Source organism: Vulpes lagopus, chromosome 14 (genome assembly GCF_018345385.1).
Source record: "Vulpes lagopus strain Blue_001 chromosome 14, ASM1834538v1, whole genome shotgun sequence".
Classification (NCBI taxonomy): Eukaryota; Metazoa; Chordata; class Mammalia; order Carnivora; family Canidae; genus Vulpes; species Vulpes lagopus.
Window position 1 is genome coordinate 8805286 of NC_054837.1, and position 26222 is coordinate 8831507.

At 52.8% G+C, this 26222-nt stretch overlaps 1 protein-coding gene and 1 long non-coding RNA gene across 3 annotated transcripts; one reads left to right on the plus strand and one right to left on the minus strand.

Moving 5' to 3' along the window:
- The first annotated feature begins 22522 nt into the window (after positions 1-22522).
- On the plus strand, positions 22523-23742 carry GSC2 (goosecoid homeobox 2). Its single transcript, XM_041728385.1, has 3 exons — positions 22523-22784; positions 22883-23136; positions 23518-23742. The coding sequence occupies exons 1-3, from the start codon at positions 22535-22537 to the stop codon at positions 23620-23622; spliced, it is 609 nt and encodes a 202-aa protein (XP_041584319.1). The 5' UTR covers positions 22523-22534; the 3' UTR covers positions 23623-23742.
- Positions 23743-24340: 598 nt separating this feature from the next.
- Positions 24341-25945, minus strand: LOC121475253. 2 transcript variants are annotated; one of them, XR_005983689.1, is made up of 3 exons: positions 25894-25945; positions 24824-25013; positions 24341-24679 (listed from the first exon to the last, which is right to left on the minus strand). It is a non-coding gene; the product is annotated as an uncharacterized LOC121475253 (long non-coding RNA). The 2 variants fall into 2 exon arrangements; XR_005983687.1 differs by lacking the exon at positions 25894-25945 and adding an exon at positions 25722-25826.
- Between the last annotated feature and the right edge of the window lie 277 nt (positions 25946-26222).

The following is a 26222-nucleotide window of genomic DNA, read 5'->3' on the forward strand; positions in this document are numbered from 1 at the left end:
TTCAACCAAGACCCCAAAAGGCCGCAGAGGAGGACGACCGGGACCGTAGCCCTGTGGCAGTGGGGGAACAGAGGAGGAATGTGTGCAGGTCTTCAGGTAATTGGTAGAACAACTTCCAACCCGGTCTCCCACAGACCTGGTCACAGCCCCGTGGTGGGTAGGGGGTGGGGTGGAGGAACCCCGGGAGGTGGGGGCTTCTGCGCGTCAGGGGAGAGATGGGAGCTGACAAGTGTGGGGACTCCAGGTCACCGTGTCCCGCCCCCACGCAGGGCCTCAGTGCAGGGCCTCATTTGGCCTCAGGCAGCCTCACCGTCACGCATGGCCTCGAGTGGGGGATCCTAACCTAATGTAGCCAAAGGAGACAATGGCCTCGGCCAGGGCAACCGAGCAGAGGGTGAGGTGGTGGCTACTCCTGGGCAGGGCTCGGCCGGCCGCCAGCCCTGTGGTCATTGCTGCGGGGCTGGGGCTGGGTGTCCTACCGCTTTAGGCCAGGCCGCACGCAGCTGTCCTCCACCCCCCTGCTTCCTTGAACCCACCCCCTGCTCTGCCCCTACTGCACAGGCATCCCCTGGGTTTTTCTGTGTCCTTGTGTAGGTGATGAATGGCAGGCAGAGTTTACTGCACAAAAAACCTAGTCACTCCTGAAGTGGGTCTGTCCCCTTTTAGCCAACAAAGAGAATTGTTCTTCGGATCGTGCCCTCAGCCTTTATGGCCAACAGAATCTCTGTTTCTGGCAGTTGACGATGCCAGAGTATTTTCCTCTTTGTACTTCCTCCGCGTTTTCAGATTCCCCAAAGGGTCCTTGGGGAGGGGCACAGAATGGGGGGGGGGGGTCTGAGCGGCTCCTGCCACAACCAGATCCGGCAGCAGTGTCTGGTCGCCCCAGGGACCAGGCCAGAGATGCATGCACAGTGAAGAGCTGGCCGCAAAGGACAACTTGGAGGCCCCAGACAACACTCAGGGCTGCGGGGGACTTGAGCCAGGCAACCACGTGGGTGACCCGTGGGAAGCAAGGCGGCCCCGCTGCGGTCTGGTGCGGTCTCCATCTCCCCTCCTCCACACCCGCCTGGCAATACCCCTGAGGGCAAGCTTCCCTTCTCGCCCGCCCCCCTCAGTTTGGGTCGACCCTGACCCTCCCCAGCTGCTGTCATTTGTGTCCCAGGCAGGCCACGCCCACCTCCCCAGAGTCCTCCACTGGGCAGGCCGGACCCGGGGGGCTTGGCCGCCGTGGAGGGGGGGGTTGTCCTGAAGTGACCTCGAGGGGTAACGCATCCCACCGCTTCTGCCCCTTAGCGGAGCTCAGATGACCGCCGGGGCCTGCCGCCCGACCCCCGGCCGAAAGCACCGAAGACGCTGGGGCCTCGGGCGGCGCGGCCAGTCCGTCCGTCTGCGCCCGGGGGCCCCACACAGGCTGACCGAGGCCCCGCAGCGCCCTCCGCACCCGCGCCGCCCGGTGACCTGACGAGGACCCCGCAGGGCTGCGACGGGCGAAGGTAATCCGCTGCCCGCGCTGGTGACCCGGGGCCTTGTCCGGACCGGGCCACGGGGAAGGAGCTGTGGTCGCCGGGGCCAGGGAGGTGAGGGCGGCTGCGAGAGGCCGCAGGCCGTCGGGGCGTCTCTCAGCCCTCGCCCCTGGAGGTCCGGGACGGGGCCCGCGGGCGCAGAAGGCACCCTGGGGGCTGCCCGGGCCCACCTGTGTTCCCGGCCTTGGCGAAAGGCAGCGAGAGCCCGAGCGGAACGGCGGCCACCCGCGGCGGGGACGCTCGCGCCCGGAAGTCCGGGCGGCTCGCGCTGATGGCGTCACGGGCGCGCTCCCAGCGGAGGCTCGCGCACGCGCCCTGGGGCTCGGCCGCGCTAGGAGCGGCTGGGGCGTCGGAGGCAGGTGGTGGGCGCCGCCGGAGCCCGCGGGCCTCGTGTGTTACCGCCAGTGCCCGACACTCTCCGCTCCCCCGAGTCGCTGAGGCCCCGCGCCGGCGACCGACTGTCCCCGCGGGACGCTGCCGGCCGGAGGAACCGCGCCCCCGCGCGCCCCGACTGCAGATGCTGCCCGGGGCTGGGCCTCCCCGCGGCAGCGCGCTTCCGCCTCGCCCCAGACGGGCAGCCGCGGTCCGCTCCACCTACGTGCAGGTGGGGACTGGCCCGGCGCCCGGTTGCCTGCCTGGGCGCCCACAGCCGAGCTCCCGGGGCAGAGCCTGGGCCTGTAGCTCCGCGTGTCCCCTCCACGGAGCCCGGGCTGGACAGGGCTCTGCCGAGGGAGGGAAGGGAACTTTGGAGACCGTCTTTTCCTCCCCTCGCATGTGTTTATTACTTCGGTGCCCCCAGCCTCAGCCGCGGGAGAGGGGATGGCACCAACGGGGCTCCACCAGCCTCTCCGCTGCCGCCTCCCGCCCCATCGTGCCGGCCTGGCCACCTTCGGACCAGCCATCTGTTGCTGCCCGTGGGCTTGTGTAGGCACAGTGGCCTTGCCAAATCCTCATTGCCTAGGGTGTTGACACCCCTCTGAGTTTCCTACTCTAGGAGCCTGTCGTTAGCAGCCCAGGAGGAGGGAAAGGGGCTGGAGGGTGTCCCTCCAGCAGGCAGCAGTGAGCACAGGTGGTGCTACTGGGCCGTGGCGCCTCCTGGCTGGACCTTTCCTTCTCTCAGCCAGCCCTGTTTCGCAGATGGGAAAACCCAGGCAGAGACAAAGGACTATCCAGGACCTATGGAGGCCCCGGTCTGCACGGCCCCACTGGCCTCAGCTAGTGCGAGAGGGCTGGAGACAAGCAGTGGGGAGACAGCAGGCAGCATCACATCAGTTCTGACTGAATAAATCAGCAAATAGGCCCCTCGGGGGTCCAGACCCTGAGAAGGGACCCCAAGAGAGACCCAAGAAGGGTTTGCAAGCGGTGGCTCCTTGCGATCTCCATCAGCATCCCTCGGCCTGTGTCCTGCCTCCCGGTCATGATGGGGAGTGGTATGCTTTACTGAGGAACCCACGCTCAGTGGGGAAGCTGACCCCCAGGGCTGCAAGCGGTGATCAGGCCAGAAGTGGAGTGCGGGGGAGGACAGAAGGGAAGGGTGTCCCCAAGGATGGGCAGGGACCGTGTTCTCTGATCTCCCAAAAAGGCTGGCAGAGGGGGAGGCTAGAGCCAAGAGCCTGGCTGCGCTCACACCTAGGGGGTAGGTGTCTGCATCAGCCCCTTGGCCTGATGAAATGGGGTGCGCATCCTTACCTCTGCTCCTCAGGACCAGGCTCGGCCCAGGCAGCTGGGGAAACCGAGAGCAGCCTCTTGGCCTGGACTGCAGAGGTCCCCTGGCCACTCGGGGCCAGAGGTGTCCTCCACCACTGGCACACTCCCTGCTGACAATTGAGCGGCCAAAGCAGATTAACCCGGGTGCTAATCCCCCTAATGGCTTCAGAATCCCCAGCGCTGAGCAGCTAAGCCGGCCTTTCTCTGTGGCCGTGGCCGGGCCCTCCCCGCAGCTTCAGCCCCGCGACCGCGCCGATACTATCTCAGCTCGCCCGGCCCGCGGGTCCCGCGCTAATCCCCGGCGCTCGCTTTCTTTCCCGGCCCGCTCAAGATCGGCCGATTGGCGTTTGATTATGGCTGCTATCGAAGGCCTCTTTGTGCTATTGGCCCTAAATCCCCTAATTCCGTGATAAAGGAGGCATTAGCAGCGTTTGCTGCAGAGAAAGGCACCAGGATGAAAGAAAGCAATCAGGGGAATCCTGATGGCCTCGCCTGCCAGGCCTGGGAGGGAGACAGGAAAGGGGGTCCGGAAAGAGGAGGGAATGTAGGAGGAAGGGCAAGAGAAAGGAGGGGTGCTGCCTCCAGGAGCCCAACTCCCCACCTCCATCCTGAGCCTGCCTCACCCAGCCCTGGACTGCACCTAGGACCCCTCCCCACTTCCACCCTGGCTGCCTCTCTGCTGGATGCAAGGACCCCTCCCCTCTTGCGCCATCCTTGCACTTGCTGAGACCTAACCCCCAAACCCACCGGGGCCTTGCTGCGCCTGCCTTGCACTCCAGTGTCTGTCCAAAGCCGACGATCTCTCAGGGCTCATCTGCAGATCCATTCTTCCCATGGCCCCTGATGCTCCTGCATCTGTCCCTCTCTTTTGGCACTAACCGGCTTTGACCAGTCCTGGAAGCAGCCAAGTCTGCTCTTCAGTGTGGAAAACAGAAGTGAGGGCATCCAGTGTTGACTAGGATTATTGACGGAGCGTGTGCAGGGAAAGGGCCCCTGAGCTCTCTGGTGTTGCAGTGGGGTGAGTAGGAAGGGCCCCTCTGCAGAGACCACCATGAGGCCCGGGGTGGGCCTGAGACGAGCCAGGCTGGCTGTGCACTAGACTCGTTGGAGGAGCTGACCCGGAATGTGGGCATCAGGGGAGAAGCCAGAGGCCAATGGGGCAGGCGGACAGAAGTGGCAAAGTCCAGGGGCTGGGGGACCATGGACGCAAAGGGACTAATCCTCAGGATCCTCTTATCCTGAGAATATGAAGCAGGGGAGCACTCTGATTGGATTTGTTTGTAGAGATCACTGCTGGCTCTGTGGGCAGGCTCACCCCTCTGAGGCTGGGACGGCCCTGTGGCCGGTGAGCACTTACCAAGGCGCTCAAGTGGGCAGGTGGGCCACGAAACCTGAATGGACAGGTGTGCATTTATCTAGGTGACTAGTAGAAAGGTGGGCCATTTACCAAGGGGGTCAAGTAGACGGGTGTGTGCCCATGGATGGTGTCATGGAAGCTGCTGGGACTCTGTCCGGATGCCTTCAGTGGTCAGGCCATCTGTCCTGCTGCTTTGAGTGTTGGTGGCTAATGGAGCACAGCTGCCTCCACCTTGAAGCACTGTCCCTGGTGACGGACCCTCCTACACTCCCTCTGCTCAGGGCAGAGCTCAGCCAAGAACTGACTGGCATAAGGGTACAAAAGACTGGTCCTTACTTTGCCTCAAGGCAATTCAGATCTGTGAAGCCACCAGTGCTTCCATATGGGATTTCAGGAAGCTGACCCCAACCAAGACCACCTTCTCACCTAGCACTCTCCATTCCTCACCCTGCCCTGTCCTGCTTCCAGGGTAACTGACCATCTCAGTTTCCTGACACTAAAGACTTTACCAGGAGGTAAGTGTCATTGCCCAAACCAGAATGGTTGCTCACCTTACACCTCTGTTGTGTCCCACAAAAAGAGATGTTGAAGTTCTAAACCCTGGTACCCGTGAATGTAAACTTAACTGGAAATAGGGTGTTTGCAGCTGTACTTAAGATGTAAATTAAGATGAAGTCATAGTGGAATAGGGTGGGCCTTTAATCCAATATGACTGATATCTTTATAAGAATTAAGAGACAGAGGGACACCCAGGTGGCTCAGTGGTTGAGCGGCCGCCTTTGGCTCAGGGTGTGATCCTGGAGTCCTGGGATCGAGTCCCACATCGGGCTCCCTGCATGGAGCCTGCTTCTCCCTCTGCCTGTGTCTCTGCCTCTTTCTGTGTCTCTCATGAATAAGTAAAGAAAATCTTTAAAAAAAAAAAAAAACTAAAAGAAGTAAGAGACAGAGGCAGACACACACAGAGAGGGAAAAGCCACGTGATGCACAGACACACAAGGAGAAAGTGACATGATGACAGACATAGAATGGAGCAATGCATCTACAGGCCAGGGGGCACCAAGGATTGCCGGAAGCACTGGAAGCTAAGGAAAAGGCATGGAACAGATTCTCACCTAAAGCACAGCCCTGTGGACCCCTTGATTTTGGACCTTTGGCCTCTAGAACCGAGAGAATAAATTTCTGTTGTGATAAGCCACACGGATTTTGGGACTTGGTTAAGGAAGACCTAGCTAACTGATGCAGATTTCTTCACTCCTAAGACCACACCCTCAAAAACATCTCATTTGGATAAGACTCTCAGTATCAGGCTTTGCGTTTAGGGAACTTGGCCTTGACCAGAGCAGGTGGTCCCAGGAAACCAACCTTAAGGACGGCACTCTACAATTGCAGTCCTAGCAACTGGGTAGCAATGAGAGACCATCACTGATGACATACGGAAAATTCATAGCGCCTGGCGTGAGTAGCAGTGTGACTTTGAAAACTGTCACCTGGGAGAATCAGGATGGGAAACAGTGGAGAAGGAGGTAGTAGCCAGTGCACTGTCTCAGGCACTGGAGAGGGAGGGAGGAAATGGTAACAATAAGAGCTGTGGCCGTTGCGAAGTATTATTGATTCCTTAACGAGAGAACATGGCAAGTTCACATGTCAAGAGACCCTGCAGCCTGAGGAAAATGAAGATGAGGCACTGCAGAGTAGGGATTTTAACCTAGTTAAGCCTCTTTGCATCAAAGTCAGGGCCCTAATACTGAAGAAATGGGACCCTGACACATGGAGTGAGTGGGGATATCTGGATGGATGGACTTGAGCACTTTGAACCCCAGACTCCCCCAAACCCTCTAGGATTCGTTCATGGGTAACAAAAGTGGCCCCACCATGCATCAGAACTCTGCACACACCTCAAAAGAGATAGGCACCGTATCAGACAGTGTTTGCTTCTGGGTCACTCCCACCTCCCTTGTCAGCCACCACACCCCAAACTAGGATCATATCTCAGCATAGACTAACTGAAATGCTGGGTCCATTGGGAGGGCATGGGTGGTGTGCAAGGGGTACTGCAGGTTTGTCTGAGCAGAGCTGGCAAGAACCAGGACAAGATGCCTTAGTGGGAACCCTGAAGGCAGTCGATGGAGAAAGTGGGACACAAGGATTGATAAGGAAGAGTTGATCCGCACAGAGGTACTCTCCTGTGACACAGGAGACTCTACAGGAACCCTCAAGAAATAATTCGAATACGCTGCCAGGGCGACCCATGGAAAAAAATCGTGGTCTACAGCAAACAAAATGGAGATACTAAAATAGCCATGGAAAAAATGCAAAGAAAGAGATCAGAAGACTCAGAAAAGTAGCATGTTGAATGGGGTTCATGATTAGAAAAGCCACAAGCAAAAAAAAAAAAAAAGAAAGAAAAGAAAAGCCACAAGCTGCCTGTGAGCGCCCCAGATCCTTCCGAGGGCCTGGTGAAAGGAATCCCCTGTGAAAAGCCAGAGAGGCCCCTGCTGCCCCCTGTGGGTGAGGAGGAAGATGCCGCGACAGAACTGGCTTCCTCGTGGGAAACGGGACCACAGGAGCTTAGTGTAGCAGGTGCTGGGCGCTGAATGAACTGCTAGGAGCAAGGGGAAATGCTTATTCTATTGATTGCCAGATAGAAAAATAGTCGAGGAGGCCTGGACTACAGGATCTGCAGGGATGACTTAACAGTATCTAGCAACTTAGAGAAGCTTCAAAGATATTTATTTTTTAAACTTTTATTTTTTTAATATTTTTTCTTTATTTATCTATGATAGTCATCATAGAGAGAGAGAGAGAGGCAGAGACACAGGCAGAAGGAGAAGCAGGCTCCATGTACCGGGAACCTGACGTGGGATTCGATCCTGGGTCTCCAGGATCGCGCCCTGGGCCAAAGGCAGGCGCTAAACCGCTGCGCCACCCAGGGATCCCTTGGTTCTTGTTTAAAGTTTCTTTTTCTTTGCTGAGACTTCCCATCTTATGACTTATCATGAATATATTTTCTTTGATATGCTTGAACATAGTTATAATAGTTGCTTCAAAATCTTTGCCGCATCTCTGAAAAGCCTGCTTCTATAATCATTCTTAAAAAAAAAAAAAAAGATTTATTTATTTATTCAGAGAGAGAGAGGCAGAGACACAGGCAGAGGGAGAAGCAGGCTCCATGCACCGGGAGCCCAACGTGGAATTCGATCCTGGGTCTCCAGGATCGCGCCCTGGGCCAAAGGCAGGCGCTAAACCGCTGCGCCACCCAGGGATCCCTTGGTTCTTGTTTAAAGTTTCTTTTTCTTTGCTGAGACTTCCCATCTTATGACTTATCATGAATATATTTTCTTTGATATCCTTGAACATAGTTATAATAGTTGCTTCAAAATCTTTGCCACATCTCTAAAAAGCCTGCTTCTATAATCATTCTTAAAAAAAAAAAAGATTTATTTATTTATTCAGAGAGAGAGAGAGGCAGAGACACAGGCAGAGGGAGAAGCAGGCTCCATGCAGGGAGCCTGATGTGGGACCCGATCCCAGGTCTCCAGGATCACACCTTGGGCTGCAGGTGGCACTAAACCGCTGCGCCACCTGGGCTGCCCTATAATCAATCATTCTTAATGCTTAAAGACTGAGCTGTTTCCTTCTAAGATTGGGAACAAGGCAAAGAAGCTTGATATCACCATTTTTATTCAATGTTGTGCTGGAGGTCTGGATAATTCTATAAGGCAAGAAAAAAGAAATAAAAGTTATAATATTGTAAAAGAAGTAAAACTAGACAGATGGTATTTCAGACAGCATACCCTTTTATATAGAAAATCTCTGTGTATCTACAAAACCAAATTACAGAGGTCTATAAGTTAATATGTGAAGTCAGCAAGGTTGAATTATGTCCCCTTCAAAAAATATATGTTGAAGTCCTAATACCCAGTATGTCACAATGTGACTCTATTTAGAAGTAAGGTCATTGCAAGTGTAATTAGTTAAGATGAGGTCCTACCAGAGTAGGATGGACCCCTAATCCAACATGAATGGTGTCTTCAGAAGAATGCATCCATGTGAAAAGAGACACACAGGAAAAAATGCAATGTGAAAACAAAAACAAAGATTGGAGTCACATAACTATAAGCCCAGGACTGCCAAATATTCCCAGCAAACCCCCAGAAGCTATGAAGAGGTAAGGAAAGATTTCTCTCCAGGCTTCAGAGAGCATGGCCCTGTTTAAGACCCTTTTTTTCAGACTTCTAGCTCCCAGAAGTGTGAGCTTCTGTTGTTTTACATGGCCTAGTTGTGGTGCTTTGTTACAGCAGCTCTAGCAAACTAATACAGTCATGATATGAAGTTAATATACAAACATTAACTATATTTCCATTATAGTAGTAACAAATAATTGAAAAACTAAAAATAATTCCATTTACAATAGCATCTAGAAACATAAAATACTTAGAAATTAATCTAACAATTAACCTGTAAGAGATCTACATTGCAAACTACAAATATTGCTGCATGAACGTAAAGAAGATATAAATCAATGGAGAGCAAGATACCAAGTTCATGGGTTTGGAGGGTCAATATATTTAAGATATCCATTCTCCCTAACTTGATCTATAGTTTCAATCCAATTGTAAACACAATCCAAATAAGCTTTTCCTGAAGAAATGAACAAATCTAATATTTTATAGGAATACAAAGGACCAGAAATATCCAAAGCAATCTTGAAAAGTAATAAAAAAAAAAAACTTGGAGAACCCATGGAGATGTTTCTCAAAATTTTCTGTGAAGCTACAGCAATCAACTGTGCTACTGACACAAGGATCAATAAGTAGGTCAGTGGAACAGAATAGAGAGCCTAGAAATAGACCCACAGTGGCATGGCCATTTACTCCTAAACAAGGTGCCAGTGAAATGTAACAGGGAAGGGACAACTATTTCAATAAATGGTGTTGTAACAATGAGGTATCTATGTGAAAAAATTTAAACTCCTGCCTCAGACCGTATATGAAAATTTATTTGAGAGCCATTGTAGATCTAAACACAAAATGTAAAATTACAACATTTTTAGAAGAAAACAGGAAAATATCTTCACAACAAAGGAGTACTAGTTAGTGATAAGAAGAAAAAATTTCTGATTCACACATATGGTGTAAGCCCAGTTAGATTTCTTTTTTGTAAGGCAAGTGCCTGATTTAAGCTTTGATAGCTGAGGCATCTACTTCAGAGATGGATTATCTCCAATAAACATATTGCCAGCCACATTACTAGATAAAGAACCAGGCCACTTTCCTCCATTGAGTCTCCTTTGTTTTAGAGAGCTTGGTTGATTTTGATAATTGACCATTTGGGCCTCTTTTTTTTTTTCTCTTGCCATGCTTTAAATTCCTGCTCTTAGGTTTTAAATTCACCAAGAAATATTGAGGCCCTTGAGGGGCATCTGGGTGGCTCAGTTGGTTAAGCATCCTGCCTTCGGCTGAAGTCATGATCTCAGGGTCCTGGGATCCAGCCATGAGCCCCACATCAGGCTCCCTGCTCAGTAGGGAGTCTGTTTCCCCCTCTCCTTCTGCCCCTCCCCCTGCTCATGCTATCTCTCTCGTGCTCTCTCAAACAAATAAATAAAATCTTAGAAAAAAACAAAACAAAACGCCGAGTCCTTGAAATCTTAGGTCTCTACCCTTAACCCCAATAAAAGTAAAACCCCAGGTCTGTGCCTCTCTCTCTCCCTACCTATGACCTTGTGTGTGGCTCTGGGTGTGCTGTGTAAATTTCAGCTCCTGTAAATAATACATTCTTATTTTTTCAAAGTTTCCTGATGTTTATTGCTGAAAAGTGTCTTGCACTCATAATAAGAACCATGGGCTGGGGATCCCTGGGTGGCGCAGCGGTTTGGCGCCTGCCTTTGGCCCAGGGCGCGATCCTGGAGACCCGGGATCGAATCCCACATCGGGCTCCCGGTGCATGGAGCCTGCTTCTCCCTCTGCCTGTGTCTCTGCCTCTCTCTCTCTCTCTCTCTCTTTCTGTATGACTATCATAAAAAAAAAAAAAAAAAAAAAGAACCATGGGCTGGTCCAACCGCAATATTGGTTATTGAGAGGCTAAGACTGGCACAAAACAACACAACAAGATGGATGAATCTTGAAAATACTATGCTGAATTCTTCCTGTAAAAGGTCTGAGGTGATCTCTGAAAATGGTTTGCTATGCACTTGACCCAGAAAACCCTACAAAATCATGCAAATCAAGAAGTTCGAATCTTTCATGTTCCCTTAAAGAACACCTGTGAAACTGCCCAGACCATCAAGGGTATGCATATCTGAAAAGTCACCCAGTATCTGAAGGATGTCACTTTGCAGACGCAATGTGTGCCATTCTGTCGCTGCAATGGTGGAATTGGTAAGTGTGCTCAGGCCAAACAATGGGGTTGGACACAGGGTCAGCGACCCAAAAACAGTTCTGAATCTTTACTGCACATGCTTAAAAAGGCAGAGAGCAATGCTGAACTTAAGGGTTTAGATGTAATTCTGTGGTCATTGAGCATATCCAGGTGAACTGATATGCGGTGAAGTGTGGTGAGAACTTACAGAGCACATGTTCAAGTTAACCCATATGTGAGCTCTCCCTGCCACAGAGATGAGCCTTACTGAAAAAGAGCAGACTGTTCCTAAACCAGAAGAGGAGGTTGCACAGAAGAAAAAGATATCCCAGAAGGAAATGAAGAAATAAAACTAAAAAAAGAAAAAAAAAAAAAAGAAATAAAGAAATAAAACTATATGGTCCAGGAGCAAATTCTGCATAAAATAAATACAAATAAAAGTAAACAAATATATGCTATGCTGAACAAAAGAAGCTTATACAAGAGTAGATCATATTGGGCTGCCTGGGTGGCTCAGCAGTTGAACATCTGCCTTTGACCCAGAGTGTGATTCCAGAGTTCTGGGATCGAGTCCCACATCGGGATCCCTGCAAGGGAGCCTGCCTATGTCTCTACCTTCTCTCTGTGTCTCTAATGAATAAATAACATCTTTTTTTTAAAAAAAAGAGTAGATCATATTATAGGAGTTCATTTCAATGAACTCTCAGAGCAGCAACCTACGTTGACAAACAGAGCAGCGGTTTCCTCTTGAGGATGGATTGGGGATGGTGATTATCCAGAAGGAGCATGAGGAAATTTCCCAGAGTGATGGAAATATTCTATATCTTGATAGGGGTTTGGATAGCATAGGTGTATACATTTGTCAAAACTCACAAAATGGTACGTTCAAGATTTGTGTAATTTCCTGTATATAAATGTTAACTTAAATTTGCAAACAAATATTAAACTCTAGTTAATGATATGCGTGCTGAAGATTTTAGGTGTGGGGTGTACTGATGTCTGTAACTTATTTTGGAATGCATAAAAAAATCAGATGGACTGATGGATGGATGCATACATAGGTAATAAAGCAAAACGCTCATCAAAGAATCTAGGTAGTGAGGATATGGATGTTCACTCTATGAACCTTTCAAACTTTCTGAACTTCTGAAATTTTTCATAATGAAATATTGGGCAAAATAATGTAAGTAAACTCAATAACAACAAAAACAAAACAACTCAATTTAAAAATGAACAGGGATAAAAAAAAAAATGAACAGGGGTGCCTGGGTGGCTTAGCGGTTGAGTATCTGCCTTTGACTCAGGTCCTGAACCCAGGGTCCGGGATCAAGTCCCGCATCAGGCTCTCCACGGGGAGCCTGCTTCTGTCTCTGTCTCTCTCTCTCTGTGTCTCTCTCATGAATAAATACGTAATTTTTTAAAAAAGATAATAGGATCCCTGGGTGCCGCAGCGGTTTGGCGCCTGCCCTTGGCCCAGGGCGCGATCCTGGAGACCCCGGGATCGAATCCCACGTCGGGCTTCCAGCGCATGGAGCCTGCTTCTCCCTCTGCCTGTGTCTCTGCCTCTCTCTCTCTCTCTGTGTGTGTGTGACTATCATAAATAAATTAAAAAAAATTTTAAAAAAAATAAAAATAAAAATGAACAAAGGGGATGCCTGGGTGGCTCAGTCTGTTGAGTGTCTGACTCAAGCTCAGGTCATGATCTCAGGGTCCCTGAATGGAGCCCTGCATTGGGCTCCCCACTCAGCAGGGAGTCTGTTTCTTCCTCTCTCTCTCTCTCTCTGCCCCTCCCACTCATGTTCTCTCTCTCTCTCTCTCTAAAATAAATAAAATCTTTTAAAAAATGAACAAAGGACTTAAATAGACATTTCTCCAAGGAGACATACAAATGGCAAGTGAGCACAGGAAAAGACACTAAACATCATTAATCATTAGGGAAATGCAATTCAGAACTGCAAGATACCACTCCATTATGACAACTATTAATTTAAAAAACGGAAGATAACAAATGTTGGCAAAGAAGTGAAGAAATTGGAACCCCTGTGCTTTGCTGGTGGGGATGTAAGATGGTGCTGCTTTTGTGGAAAACCAATTTAATGGTTTCTCAAAAAGCTGAACAGAATTACCATATGCTTCAGCAATTGTGCTTCTTTCTAGGTATATATACTCAAAAGAATTGAAGGTGGGGACTCAGGCAGGTACTTGTATGCCCACATTCACAGCAACAGTATTCACAATAATCAGAAGGTGGTAGCAACCCATCCCCACCTACAGATTTTAAAATGTGGTATATCCATTCAATGGAACTCAGCGGTAACCCTTAGTTGGCAGGCACTGGGAGTAGGAGGGAATGGAGAGTTATTGTTTAATGACTATAGAGTTTCTGTCTGGGCTGATGGAAAGTGCCAGAAATGACAGTGATGATGGTTATGCAACACTGTGACTATACTTAACAACACTGTGAATATACTCAGTGCCCCAGAATTGTGCACTTAAAAATGATTACAATGGTAAATTCTATGCTATGTACGTTTTACCACATTAAAAATAAATAAAAATAATAGAAGAGCAGAAAGCTGAGATCACTGAGCCCAAGGGGCTGTCACAATCCCTTGCCCAATTTCCAGCCAGTTCTCAGACCTCATCTACTGAAGTCTCTTTCACATGAGGAAGGATCCAGCAACACCATGAAAAATGTATATAGGAGTGATGTCCTAATCGCTCTGTGAAAGGACCATGTTCATTTACTCAAATGGTTGCATCCTGGAGAAAGGGAAAACCCAGACCATTTTACAGTGGGCTCTATATCACCACTGATACCTGGAACCCAAAATACCATCACAGCCTCCATATTAGAGTTGAGTGTAGAGGATTCAGGTAACAAATGGAGAACTGGCCTGATTCCATTTCACATGGGGTTCCTAACCTACCCACTGGTTACTTCTCCAATTTTTGAATGTATAATTGTAAGACATCTAGCGTTTGGCAAAACTTCCACAGTGGTTCTGACCTTGAGAATAAGAGTTATTTTGTAAGTGAAAGCTGAACTGACCCCCTTCAAAAGGATTAAAAAAAAAAAAAAAAAACACCAAAAAAACCAATGCCGCTTCCTGGAAGAACAGCAGAGGTTTATGTCATGGCTAAAGACTTAAAGGATGCAAGTAGGGTGCTGATCTCTAGTGAAACTCAATTTAATTCATTAGTCTGACACCCTGCAAAAACCAAAAGGATCACACAGCACCCCTTCATGATAAAACACTCAAAACAAATGAACTTTCTCAGAGGGTCTGAGTGGCTCAGTCAGTTAAGTGGATAACTTGATTTCGGTTCAAGTCATGATCTCAGAATTCTGGGATGGATCCCTGATTCCCACTACCTGTTGGGCGCCTTGCTCAGTGGGGAGTCTGCTTGAGACTCTCTGCCTCTCCCTCTGCCCCCCCTTGCACTCACATGCTTATGAGCACTCTCTCTCTCTCTAAAGTAAATAAATATATTTTTAAAGATTTTGTTCATTCATTTGAGAGAGAGAGAGAGCATGAGCAGGGAAGACAGGGAGACGGAGAGGGGGAAGAAGACTCCTAGATGAGCTGGGAGCCGGACATAGGTTCGATTCCAGGACCTGGAGATCACAACCAAGCTGAAGCAGACATTTAACCATCTGAGTCACCCAGGTTCCCCAGTAGATAAACAAATCTTTGTTTAAAAAGTGAACTTTTCAATCTAGTAAAGGATGTCTATGAAAAACCCACAGCTAACATCCTTAATGATGAAGACTGAATCCTTCTCTCTAAGATCAGGAGTTACATGAGAATGCCCACTGTCACCACTTCTGCTTGACATTGTATTGAAAGTTTTATTAGGGACAATTAGGCAAGAAAATGAAGTAGAAGGTAGGGGTACCTGGGTGGCTCAGTCGGCTAAGCATCTGACTAATGGTTTTGGCTCAAGTCATGATCTTGGGATTGTGGGACTGAGCCCACAACAGGCTCCATACTCAACTCTAAGTTGGCTTGGGATTCTCTCCCTCCCCCTCTACTTGAATGCCTGCTTTCTCTCTCTAAAATAAATAAATAAATAAATAAATAAATAAATAAATAAATAAATAAATAAATAAAATCGATATTAAATTTTTTTGAAAAAATGCAGTAGAAGGCATGGATATTGTACAGAAAGAAGTAAAAAGCTGTGTTCACTGATGATATGATCTTGTATACAGAAAATCCAACAGAATCTCCTAGTAGAATTAATAAATGAGTCCAGCAAGTTTCAGGATGTAAGATCAATGTAAAAAAAAATCTATTGTATTTTGGGGCGCCTGGGTGGTTCAGTTGGCTAAGCATCTGACTCTTGATTTTGGCTCAGGTCATGATCTCAAGGTTGTGAGATCAAACCCCTTGCTGTGCTCTGCACTGGACATGGAGCCTGCTTGGGATTTTCTCTCTCTCTCCCTCTCTCTTAGCCCCTTCCCTCTCAAAAAAAAAAAATCTATTGTATTTTTATACACTTGCAGTGAACAATTGGAAAATGAAATTAAGACAACTATTCCGTAACGCCAAAAAGGATAAAATGCTTAGGAATGTTAACAAAGAAGTGAAAAATGGATACTCTGAAAATTATAAAGCATTACTGAAATAAGTTAAAGAAGATCTAAATAGGGATGCCTGGGTGGCTCAAGCAGTTGAGCACCTGCTTTCAGCCCAGGGCATGATCCTGGAGTCCCGGGATCGAATCCTACATTGGGCTCCCTGCATGGAGACTGCTTCTGTCTCTGCCTCTCTGTGTCTCTCATGAATGAATAAATAAATAAAATCTCAAAAAAAAACTTACAAAAAGAAGATCTAAATAAATTGAGATTTCCAATGTTCATGGATTGGACGGATTAATGTTGTTAAGATGATCTTAACAATGTTGATCTAATGTTGTTAAAATCCCCAAATTGATCTACAGCTTCAACACAATGCCTGTCAAAATTCTCCCCAACCTGTTTGTAGAAATTAATAAATCTGGTTCTAAAATTCACATGGAAATTCATGGGAACCAGAATAACCAATCCAATGTTGAAAAAGAACCACATTAGAGAGCTCACACTTCCCAATATCAAAACTAACTGCAAAGCTACAGTTACCAAGACAGTATGGTATTGCCATAGGATAGATATATAGGTCAATGGAGAATTCAGAATCCAGGAATAAGTCCTCACCCTTTGGTCAATTTGTTTTCAACCAGGGGGCAAAAACAATGCAACGGGCAAAAGAATAATCTTTTCAATACATGGTGCCAGGGCACCTAGGTATCCACCTGCAAAAGAACGAAGCTGACGTTTATCTCATGTCGTATATAAAAATTCACTCAAGGGGTGCTTGCCTGGCTCAGTTGGCAGAGCTTACGACTCTTGATCTCAGGCCCCATGTTGGGGGTAGAGATTACTTTAAAAAATAAAATCTTAAAAAAAAAAAAATCTTCACTCAAAATGGATCAATGTAACTATAAAATGTGTAGTTTATAAAACTGCAAAACGGGGATCCCTGCATGGCACAGCGGTTTGGTGCCTGCCTTTGGCCCGGGGCCCGATCCTGGAGGCCTGGGATCGAATCCCACGTCGGGCTCCCGGTGCATGGAGCCTGCTTCTCCCTCTGCCTGTGTCTCTGCCTCTGTGTGTGTGTGTGTGTGTGTGTGTGTGTGTGTGTGACTATCATAAATAAATAAAAATTTTAAAAAAATTAAATAAAACTGCAAAACATTAGGGTAAATCTTCATGCTCTTGGATTTGGCAGTGGTTTCTTAGATACAATAGCAGAAGTATTTAAAAATCAAAGAAAAAATGGGATTTATTCAAATTTTAAAACTTTGTGCTTCGGGACGCCTGGGTGGCTCAGCATTTGGGCATCTGCCTTTGGCTCAGGGCGTGATCCCAGAGTTCTGGGGGCGCGTCCCGCATCGGGCTCCCTGCTTCTCCCTCTGCCTATATCTCTGCCTTCTCTTTGTGTCTCTTATAAATAAATAAATAAAATCTAAAAAAAAAAAAACTTTGTCCTTCAAAGGACACCATCTAAAAAGTGGAAAACTACTCATAGAATGAGAGGTTTTGCAAATTATATATCTGATAAGGACTGTGTCTTAAGTATATGAAGAACACAACCCAATGATGAAAAGATAAAACAAGTTTCTAGGACTCCAGTGGTCCTATGCCAGTCGTTCCATGCTAGAACATTCCTTCAAAGTACAGGACAAGTAATTATGATCCGCACCTCCTATCACTAAGACACAATACACTGCAGAGAGGCTTCTTTGGGTTTCCAGGCCCCATGTTCCGCACTTGGGAATACTGCCCTGAGCGGTTTGTTGGGTGATACAGAGTGTGCCAACTTTATGTGAAGCCCAGAGGGGTCTGCAGGAGGTGTAGACTTTGGCACAAGCAACTCTGCGCCTGGCCCTGTGATCTGGCGAGCCCATGGCAAATGCTACGGCAAGACAAAGAGGTTGAGTTGGGGCCTCTGGTAGGTTCCAATGGGAGAGCTGCACCAGAGCCCTTAGGGTTCTAGAGTGAGACCACGCCACACACCATTCACAAAACAGCTCTTGGCATGTTACTGGGCCCTAGCAGGAACTGGGCATCTGACCTTGGGCTATTAAGTGACCACCTTGGGCTATTAAGGTACCCGGGGAGGAGCAACTGAGCCGACCCATCTAACCTTGGGCTATTAAGTGACCACATGACCAAAATGGCTTATCAGAGCTGGACACTGTCAGAGCCATCAAGACTTAAGGTACCGTTGTACAATGGAAGTGGCGTTGCCAGGACTAGCTCCGAGCAAATCTAGACGTGGTAAGCTGCCTAAGCAAGTGACTGCCACCCCCAGGTGGTCTCTCTCACTACACCTTGGGTGGCCCTGAATGACAGCAGTGAGGGGAAAGCCTTCTAAAGGGTAGAGCTTCTGCAGAGCGCTGTATTGCCCACGTTGTATGGAGGGAAAAGTGTCCAGGAAAGGAAAACACACAACCGTTTGCCACAGCAAACAGTTGAGCTGGTTGCCTCAGGGGGGGGGGCGCAGACATTGCAAGAACAGAATTTGAGACAAGGAAGTCAGGAGAAGGGGCACCTGGAAAACCAGTGTGACATGTAATGGCTTTCCAACTGATGGACCCAGGGGTCCAGATGGGACACCCTGCTCCCCAGATGGGACGTCCTGCTCCCAAGTACTCCCAGAGACCCAACTGGGGAATGTGTGTCCTCATTCTTGAAACTTTTGGTTCTGGGTCTCAGAAGGGGGTAATTTCACCAGGAACACAGTAAGAGTGGCACAAAACATGAGCTATGACATCTGCTAGGTCACTCTGGGCTCCTCATGCCACCAAGCAAAGGGGTACCCATACTGGCAGGGGTCCCGCACCTAGATCCTAGGAACAGGGATGTTTGGACTTCCTGTGCCCTGGATGTCCTGTGGTGTTCCTTGCCCAGTTGTCACTGCGAATGGGCCGATACAGCCACACAGCCTGAGGAGGGCAAGGTACCCGGGAAGGAGCAACTGAGCCGACCCATCCGATGAGGCACCCAGCCCTTCAGAAGTGCTAGGCACACCTAGGAGAGGAGGATCTAGAAAAGGTGGGGGAAGAGGGAACAGGCGGTGCCTGGTTACAGTAAGCAATAGAGGCCATAGCCCATCGCAGTAGCTCTCCTGTCCTGAGTGTGTCCAGAAACTGGGACCGACCAGAATCCTGGGGACCTGAACGCAATGAACTTGGTGTGGGGCTGAGCGTAGCAGGACTGGGGTAAGCATCCCCTGCGTGAGCGGTGACCTGGAGCTGACCCGATTCTCTGGACCATCGACTCGGTGGAGCCAACTTGGTGAGACAGGCTGTGCACTCTGACCTCACTGAGGGTGGCCTCCCCCTTAGCATTTCCCCTTCCCCTCCACCTCCCTCAAGTGGTCCCCAAACCCTCCCTCCCGCTCCTACCCCACCCCAACCTCTGCTCTGTTCCCCAGACCTGTTGCCATTTTCAGAGTGTCATATAAACGGCCTCCCATGGTATAGACACCTCTGAGACCCATTCCTCCACTCAGTACAACCTTCTGAGATGGCTCTGTGCTGCCGCACGTGTCACCGGCACCCTGGGCCCCTCCCTGGGTGGGGGACCACACGGCGTGTCCGCCTGCTTACCAGCTGGTGGCCATCTGGGTTGTTTCCAAGCTGTGGCGACGGTGGAGAGAACTTCTCTAAACACGCAGGGGCAGCATTTTGTGTGAACCGAAGCTTTCATTCCTGCAGGGCAGCTCCAGGAGTGGCCCCGCATGCTTGTGGAGCAGGTGCGTGCTCACCCTGTAAGCGGGCTTCTGAGCACCAGCACCCCCTTCCTTCAGGCAGGCTCTCCCTTCTCGCTGTGGGCAGCTGAAGGAAGCAGGGCACCTCCACAGCTGGATCACCTTACCCATAGGGGACACGTCCTATTTCCTGTCCCACTACAGCTGACCATGTTGCTAAGCTTCTTGCCACCCCACACCAAGGGTCCCCTTTCTTCTGTCTTCTCGTAAGATTTTTCTCACTTCCGTATAAGACCCCGCTGGCAGTCTCGGCAGGGTCCTTGCGGCTCCCGCTCGCTGTCCAGTCCCAAACCCAAAGCCGCGTGCCTTAGGCCTGTAGGGGCAGCATCCCACTCCAGTACCCTACGCCCTCCGGTTACCCAGAGCTACGTAACAAGCCACCTCAAATCCAGCGCTATGAACACACACACAGTCACCGCTATCGTGACCTCTCACCATTGTCGGTTGGGCCTCCTGTGTGGTTGCGGCTGATGACACCTGGGACAGAAGCCACCCGAAGGCTTCCTCCCTCACTCTCCGTGCTGCCTGTTGGTGGCCCTGGAGCTGAGCCGCGGCTGGAACACACCTCTGCGCGTGCCCCTTCCCGCGGCTGCAGGCGTGGCTGGCTCAAGGAGCAGACGTCCCAAGATAAGGGAGAGAGAGGAGCTGGGCCACCTCACTGTCTGAGCCAGCCTCAGAACTCAGGGTCAATGGAGGCGCCTGGGGGGCTCAGTGGGTTGGGCATCCGATGTTTGATTTCGGCTTAGGTCATGATCTCAGGGTTGTGAGATCGAGCCCTGCACAGTGGGCTTCGTGATTGGCTTCGTGATCAAGTCTTGCTTGAGATTCTCTCTCTCCCCCTCCCTCCACCCCTCCCTTCTGCTCCTCATGCTCTCTCTCAAATAAATTAATTAATTTTTAAAAAAATCAACATCACTTCTGCTCCATTTCAGAGGTTAGAAGCGAGGCCTGAGGCCAGCCCATGTCCAAGGTGAAGGGAATTCACTATCACCTCTTGAAAGGAGAAGGGTCAAGGACTCTCCTGACAGGTTTGGAAAGCACCAGCATGGGCCCCTCACCACAGTGGGCTGGTGAAGAGATGGGCAGAGGTGGGCAGGTAAAGAGATGGCACGTTTACCGGGTGCACAAGCAGGTAGGTGACCCATTCATCAAGGCAGAGAATACCAGGCAAGGAATTGTTTGTTTGTTTGTTTGTTTTTTTATAGATTTTATTTATTCATTCATGAAGGACACACAGAGAGAGAGGCAGAGACCCAGGCAGAGGGAGAAGCAGGCTCCATGCAGGGAGCCCGATGTGGGACTCGATCCCAGGACCCCAGGATCATGCCCTGGGCCAAAGGCAGATGCTCAACTGCTGAGCCACCCAGGCGTGCCAAGGAACAAGTTTTGAGAGGATCTTCAGTCCATCCGAGGCCTGGTGGCTGGGAGGTGTTTACAGGTGATCCAGGCACTTGGGAGATTCCAGCCTGGAGCAGAGGGAGAGGTCAGACAAGAGGTATCAGCCCGGGAGTCATTGTCACAGAGATGGTGTCTCAGGCTTGGAGGCTGCAGGAGGTCACCCAGGGTGGGAATGGGGCGGGATGAAGAAACTGCCAGGCCTGGAGGTAGAGGGAGGCACAGTCTTCCTGACCCCATCCTGTCAGATCTCCCACTTTGACGGGCACTCAATCCTTGTGCGCCTCTCTGATCACATGGTGAGCACGCGGTTCTATGTTGGAAGAGGTTTCCAGAGTCCTCCAAAGGGACATATGGGAAGAGATGGGAGGTATGGGGCTGTGGCAGCCACCTCGCAGTCATGAGGCGGCTGCCACAACAGTTCTAGTAGTGGGGGCCCAGGACTTGTGCATCTGAATGCTGAACCACCCCATGGTTCTTTCACTAAGCATTCAGATGGACAAGTCCTGGCTGCCCCTACTAGAACTGTTGTGACAGGGGTTGTGTTGGCAGGTTCTGTCCCCTGAAGTCCAAAATCTCCTCACTGATACCAGAGCGGAGTCAGCAAAAGAGTCTGAGCAAGGCTGTGCGGTGGGAGGAGAAGGGAGGGAATGTGAGCGCGGCGCCTGACACGGGCACCTGCCACTCATGGAGCCCCGTGTGCCCAGCCCGGCTCCGATGTCTCCCACGTGGTGACCTGCTGAGTCCCAGCACCAGCACCTCTGGAGTTAGGTTGCTATAATTATGCTATAGATTGGGAAACCGAGGCACAGGGGGCCGGGATGAACCTCTGGAAGCTCCTGCAGCCAGGAAGTGATGGCTGGGATATGAGCCACGCAGCCTGTTGCTCAGTCCCGTGAGCCAACCGTGTCTTTTCCAGGGGTCCAGGGAAGAGGGTCTTAAGCCAGGCGCCTGACAGGCTGCTCGGGGCTACTTACCTGAGGATGAACGGCCTTCTCTGAATTTGGCAAAGTGCAGGTGGTCAGCAATGCTGGGCAGCGTGACCTCCCAGGGGTGGGCAGTGGCCTGAGGAGTGGGGGGCACCAAGCCCTCAAGTCACTCTCCGGAAGCTGGGCCACCGACAGGGTGGGGCCGGGGTGTTTCATGGTTTTTTGGAGGGGATTCTGGGACATACAGGAAGCACGAGGAGGGGTGGCTGCAGAGCACTGGGGTGGGGCCTTGGGGGGTCTGGGAGGCCGGGTGACCGAGTAGAGAGGGTAGAGACTTGGGGCCCTGGGCCGTGGGGATCCAGATTTGGTGGTGAGCAGAGAGCTCCCGCTCCCCCTTGCCTCCAGGAGGCTGAGGGTCCCGCTGTGAAGTGGGTGGGAGGTTGGGGGCCAGAGAGGGTGCCATCGGCGGGCTGCCAGTGCAGCTGGGGCCCCTGGGGCAGGAGCCCTCCAGAGTCGGGGCCAGGAGGTTGGCAGCTGGGGTGGTTTTCTCCAGACTTGCCCGTCGCCCTCTTAGAGCCCCCAGGGGACGAGGGGCCACTGCGGGACGTAGCCCGGGGCTCGGCCAGGAGGGCAACCGGGGGCGGCCAGGTCGGGGTGGCCCGGGCGGGCGCAGGGTGGGACCTCCGGCCCCCGCCGACAGGGGGAGGCGGCCCTCTGCGTCGGGGACGGAGCCGCAGCTGGGGCGGAGGGCTCCCCGCGGCCCCTCCCCGCGGCCCCCGCGCGCCGATGCGGAGCAGGATCCCCCGCCGCCGCGGTCGGGGATTAGCGCGGCCCGGGCCGGCGCGGCGGGATTAGCCCGCGTGGACTCGGCGCTCGGCCCGGGGATTACCGCGCGCTGCCCCCGACGTATATATCCCCGCGGCGGCGGCGGCGGCGGCGGCGGGCATGGCGGCGGCGGGGGGCGCGGCGGGCCGCGGGGGCCCCGGGCGGCCCTGCCCCTTCTCCATCGACCACATCCTGTCCAGCCCGCCCGAGCGCAGCGCCGCGGCCGCCCGCGCACCGCCGCCCGCCGGCCGCCAGAGCCCCGCGGAGCCCGGGGAGCCCCGGGCGCCCGAGGCCGCGCCCTGCGGCTGCTGCTGCTGCTGCGGACCCCGCGCGGCGCCCCGGGGACCCCCGGAGGCGGCCGCCGCGCTGGGTGAGTGGGCGCGGGGCGGGCAGCGGGCGCGGGGCGGCTGCGGGCGCGGGGCGGCTGCGGGCGGGCGGGGCCGGGCCTCACTGCGCCCTCCCCCGCAGGCGCGCGGCTGCCGTGGCCGCTGAGGCTGGGCCCCGCCGCGCCCTCGCCCTTGGCGGCGGCGGCGGGAGGCTCGGGGGCGCTGCCGGGCGCGGGCGGTCCCGGCCCGCAGAGGCGCACGCGGCGCCACCGCACCATCTTCAGCGAGGAGCAGCTGCAGGCGCTGGAGGCGCTCTTCGTGCAGAACCAGTACCCCGACGTGGGCACCCGCGAGCGCCTGGCCGGCCGCATCCGCCTGCGCGAGGAGCGCGTGGAGGTGGGTGCCCGCGGACCGACGGACGGGCGGACCGACGGACGGGCGGGCGGGCGGGCGGGCGGCGACAGGCCGGCGCGGCTCCCTTCCCCTCCCCCACTCCTCGGGTAGACGGCGGGGGCGGCGGCGGGGGCGCGGGAAGGGGTCGCTGGACCTGGACGGCAGGTAAGGCTGGTTTTCCTTCGGTTCCAACTTTCTTACTTTCGCGGATACATGGCCTCCTGCGGCTCGTGGAGGAAGCCGGGAGGAGCAGCGAGCTGCGGGGCCGCGCACGGGGACCCGCAGCCCGCGCAGCCCCCGCCGCCACGCCCCTCGGGAGGCGCCCCCGCGCGGGTCGGGTCGGGTCGGGGTCGGGGGTCCTGAGTCGCCCCTCCTGCTCCTCAGGTCTGGTTCAAGAACCGCCGGGCCAAGTGGCGACACCAGAAGCGCACGTCGGCCACCTCGAGGCTCCTCCCCGGGGCCAAGAAGTCCCCGAAGGAGAGCTGCTGACGGCCTGATAGCCGCTCGTGGGCTTGGCCGCGTCCCCGGGGCCCGCTCGGGGAGGACACGGGTCCGCCCGAAACAGAGCTGAGAGCGGCCGCGGGGCTCCGCCCGCCTGTCCGCAGCGCTCCCGCGGCCTGGAGCTTGTGCTCGGGCAGGAGGCGGCCGTGCGACCCCCCCGCCCCGCCCCGGCCCTGCCCCGTGAAAGGAGGGAGCCCTGAGCATCCCCACGTGCTCTCCTCCCGTGACTAGGGTCGCGAGGATTCCCTGGGGGCCGGTGGGCTGGGTCCGCTTCAACTCCCCCCCCAGGACAGGAACCACCCCTGGGCAGGGGGCCCGGGAGCCTCCTCTCCCTCCTCTCCCTCCCCTCCCCCGCATGCACACCGCTCCCTCGACCCAGCCTCTGGAGGTTTCGAGCATTCTGGGGCGGTTGGCTTGTGTGTCCTGCACCAGGCCTTGGTGTCCAGAGCTGAGGAATAAGAGCGTTGGGTGAGGTCATCTCCCTGCCCCGCTCCTTAATTCTGTGAGCCTTGCCTGCATCCTGGGAAATAAAAAAGCAACTGCAAACCGCACAAAAGCAGTCCAGAGTTTAAAGTCCGCCGTGGCTCCACTCCCACATCCAAGGAGTGGGGGCCACCTTGCCTTGGGGAGCGCAGCCCAGAGAGTCCTCAGTCCCTATGCTCCCCAGCACAGCAGACCACACCACAGATCATGGCCTAGCACCCCCCGGGGGCTGCACTGGCCTCCAGGTACTGCTCATGGGTGGAGATCCTTGGCTTCCTCCTTCTGGTGGGTTTCCAGGCCATGTGTCTGCCTCCCTCTCCCCCCTCCTGTTGGGGCCAGAGGAAGTCTGGGGAGGATGCACCACATGCCCCTGCCACTGCCTTGGAAAGTGTCGGTTTTCCTCTCCATCGTCCTGACCCCAGGGTGAAGGAAGGTCCGAAAACAAGGCTTTGGTTCCCCCCGAAGGCCCCTCTGGTGGGCTCAGGGCACCTGGCACCATGAGCTGGCTTGGGGACCATGCTCTGCCTCCTTACAGGTCCTGGAGGAAATGGGCCGGGGGTATCTGAAAGCAGACACAGTCCACTCATTAAAGGTTTAGAAGCCAGGGCTACCACTCCCAGGACTCTCCAAGGCTGGCCGGCTCAGAGAACACTGAGCACCCAAGCCGGATCTAACTGCTGGGAGCCTCCGGGACAACAGCACTCACCTCCACCCCTCAGGCTGCACACTTCTGGCTGTCACAGGCTTTCCCGCTGAATGCTGGCCTTATCCTCGCATACTGCACAGCACGCCAGCAGCGCTTCCCTCAGGCTGGGATGCCCTCATCTGGCTGGGCCCTGGGACCCTGGCCCCCCGGTTGGTTCTTCGTCATTGCACAGCCGTGATCAGAGCCCTGCCTGCGAAGGACCAGTGGCTGTACTGTCCTCGTTTCTCTCCTTTCTCTCTAGCTGCTCCTTGGCAGGCTCACCCCCTACAAGCTGCCCTTTAACGTGGGCATCCTGCAGGCTGGGTCCCAGGCATGGGCCCCTCCGCTCCATTCTCTCCTTGCTTCATCACTTCCACCTCAGGCTCCAACTCCTGTATCTCTGCCACATTTACATCTCCAGCTCAGACTTCTTCCCTGAGCTGGATATTTATGTCCCACTGTTCCCTTGACTACTCCACTTGGAAGCCTGCAGCGCCTCAAAACCACCTTGTCTGCGGCAAACTTTCCTTTTGCAAACCAGGTGCATGAGCCAGAGAGCTGGCAATCACCCACACCCCTTCTCCCCCTCACCCACCACACCCAGGCCAGCAGCAAACCAATACTTTTTTTCATTTTATATAAATTCAAGTTAGTGGGCAGCCCAAGTGGCTCAGCGGTTTAGCGCCACCTTCGGCCCAGGGTGTGATCCTGGAGATCTGGGATCGAGTCCCGCGTCGGGCTTCCTGCATGGAGCCTGCTTCTCCCTCTGCCTGTGTCTCTGCCTCTCTCTGTGTGTTTCTCATGAATAAATAAATAAAATCTTTTTTAAAAATTCAAGTTAGTTAACCTATAGCAAATCAATTTTACTCCCCAAAACAATCCCAGAAGCTCTTTTCTCCCCAGGTTCAATGGTAGCAACCTGATGGAAATGCCATCATCCGTCACCTTGCCCATTGCAACTTGTCCACCTGCAGCCGTGTGGTTCCTCTGTAATTCCTTTTCTGTCCGAGCCAGGGTGCACATGTGAACCCGCCTCTCCCCGGCCTACAGCATTCCAAGGGCTTCCCGTTGTTCCTAAAGACAAAACTCACCGAGACCCACGAGGCCCCGCAGCCGGCCCCTGCCCCTGTGGTGTCATCTCACACCTCACCGCTCCTTGCACTCCGTGTATCCAAAGGTTTTCTCACTCTTGCTGCGAGAACTTTGCACCTGCTCTTGCCCTCCACATGATCAACGTCTGTTCATTCTCCGGCTCGGCAGCTCCCCAAGGAAACATCCTCTGCCTGCCCCGTAGAGGAAGATTCCCCAAGTACAAACTCTTTCTTTGCACCCTCTGTCCCCTGAGCTTTATGCCTGTTTGTAGGATGATCTGCTTAGTGTCTGTCTTCCCCATTCGACTGTCAGCTCCACAGGGCAGGAG

Excerpts from the sequence above, each read along its gene's own strand:
- GSC2 (XM_041728385.1), top strand. The coding sequence starts at position 22,535 with ATGGCGGCGGCGGGGGGCGCGGCGGGCCGCGGGGGCCCCGGGCGGCCC. Across the intron at positions 22,785-22,882 it reads GGAGGCGGCCGCCGCGCTGG|GCGCGCGGCTGCCGTGGCCG; the intron begins GTGAGTGGGCGC and ends CCTCCCCCGCAG. Across the intron at positions 23,137-23,517 it reads TGCGCGAGGAGCGCGTGGAG|GTCTGGTTCAAGAACCGCCG; the intron begins GTGGGTGCCCGC and ends CCTGCTCCTCAG.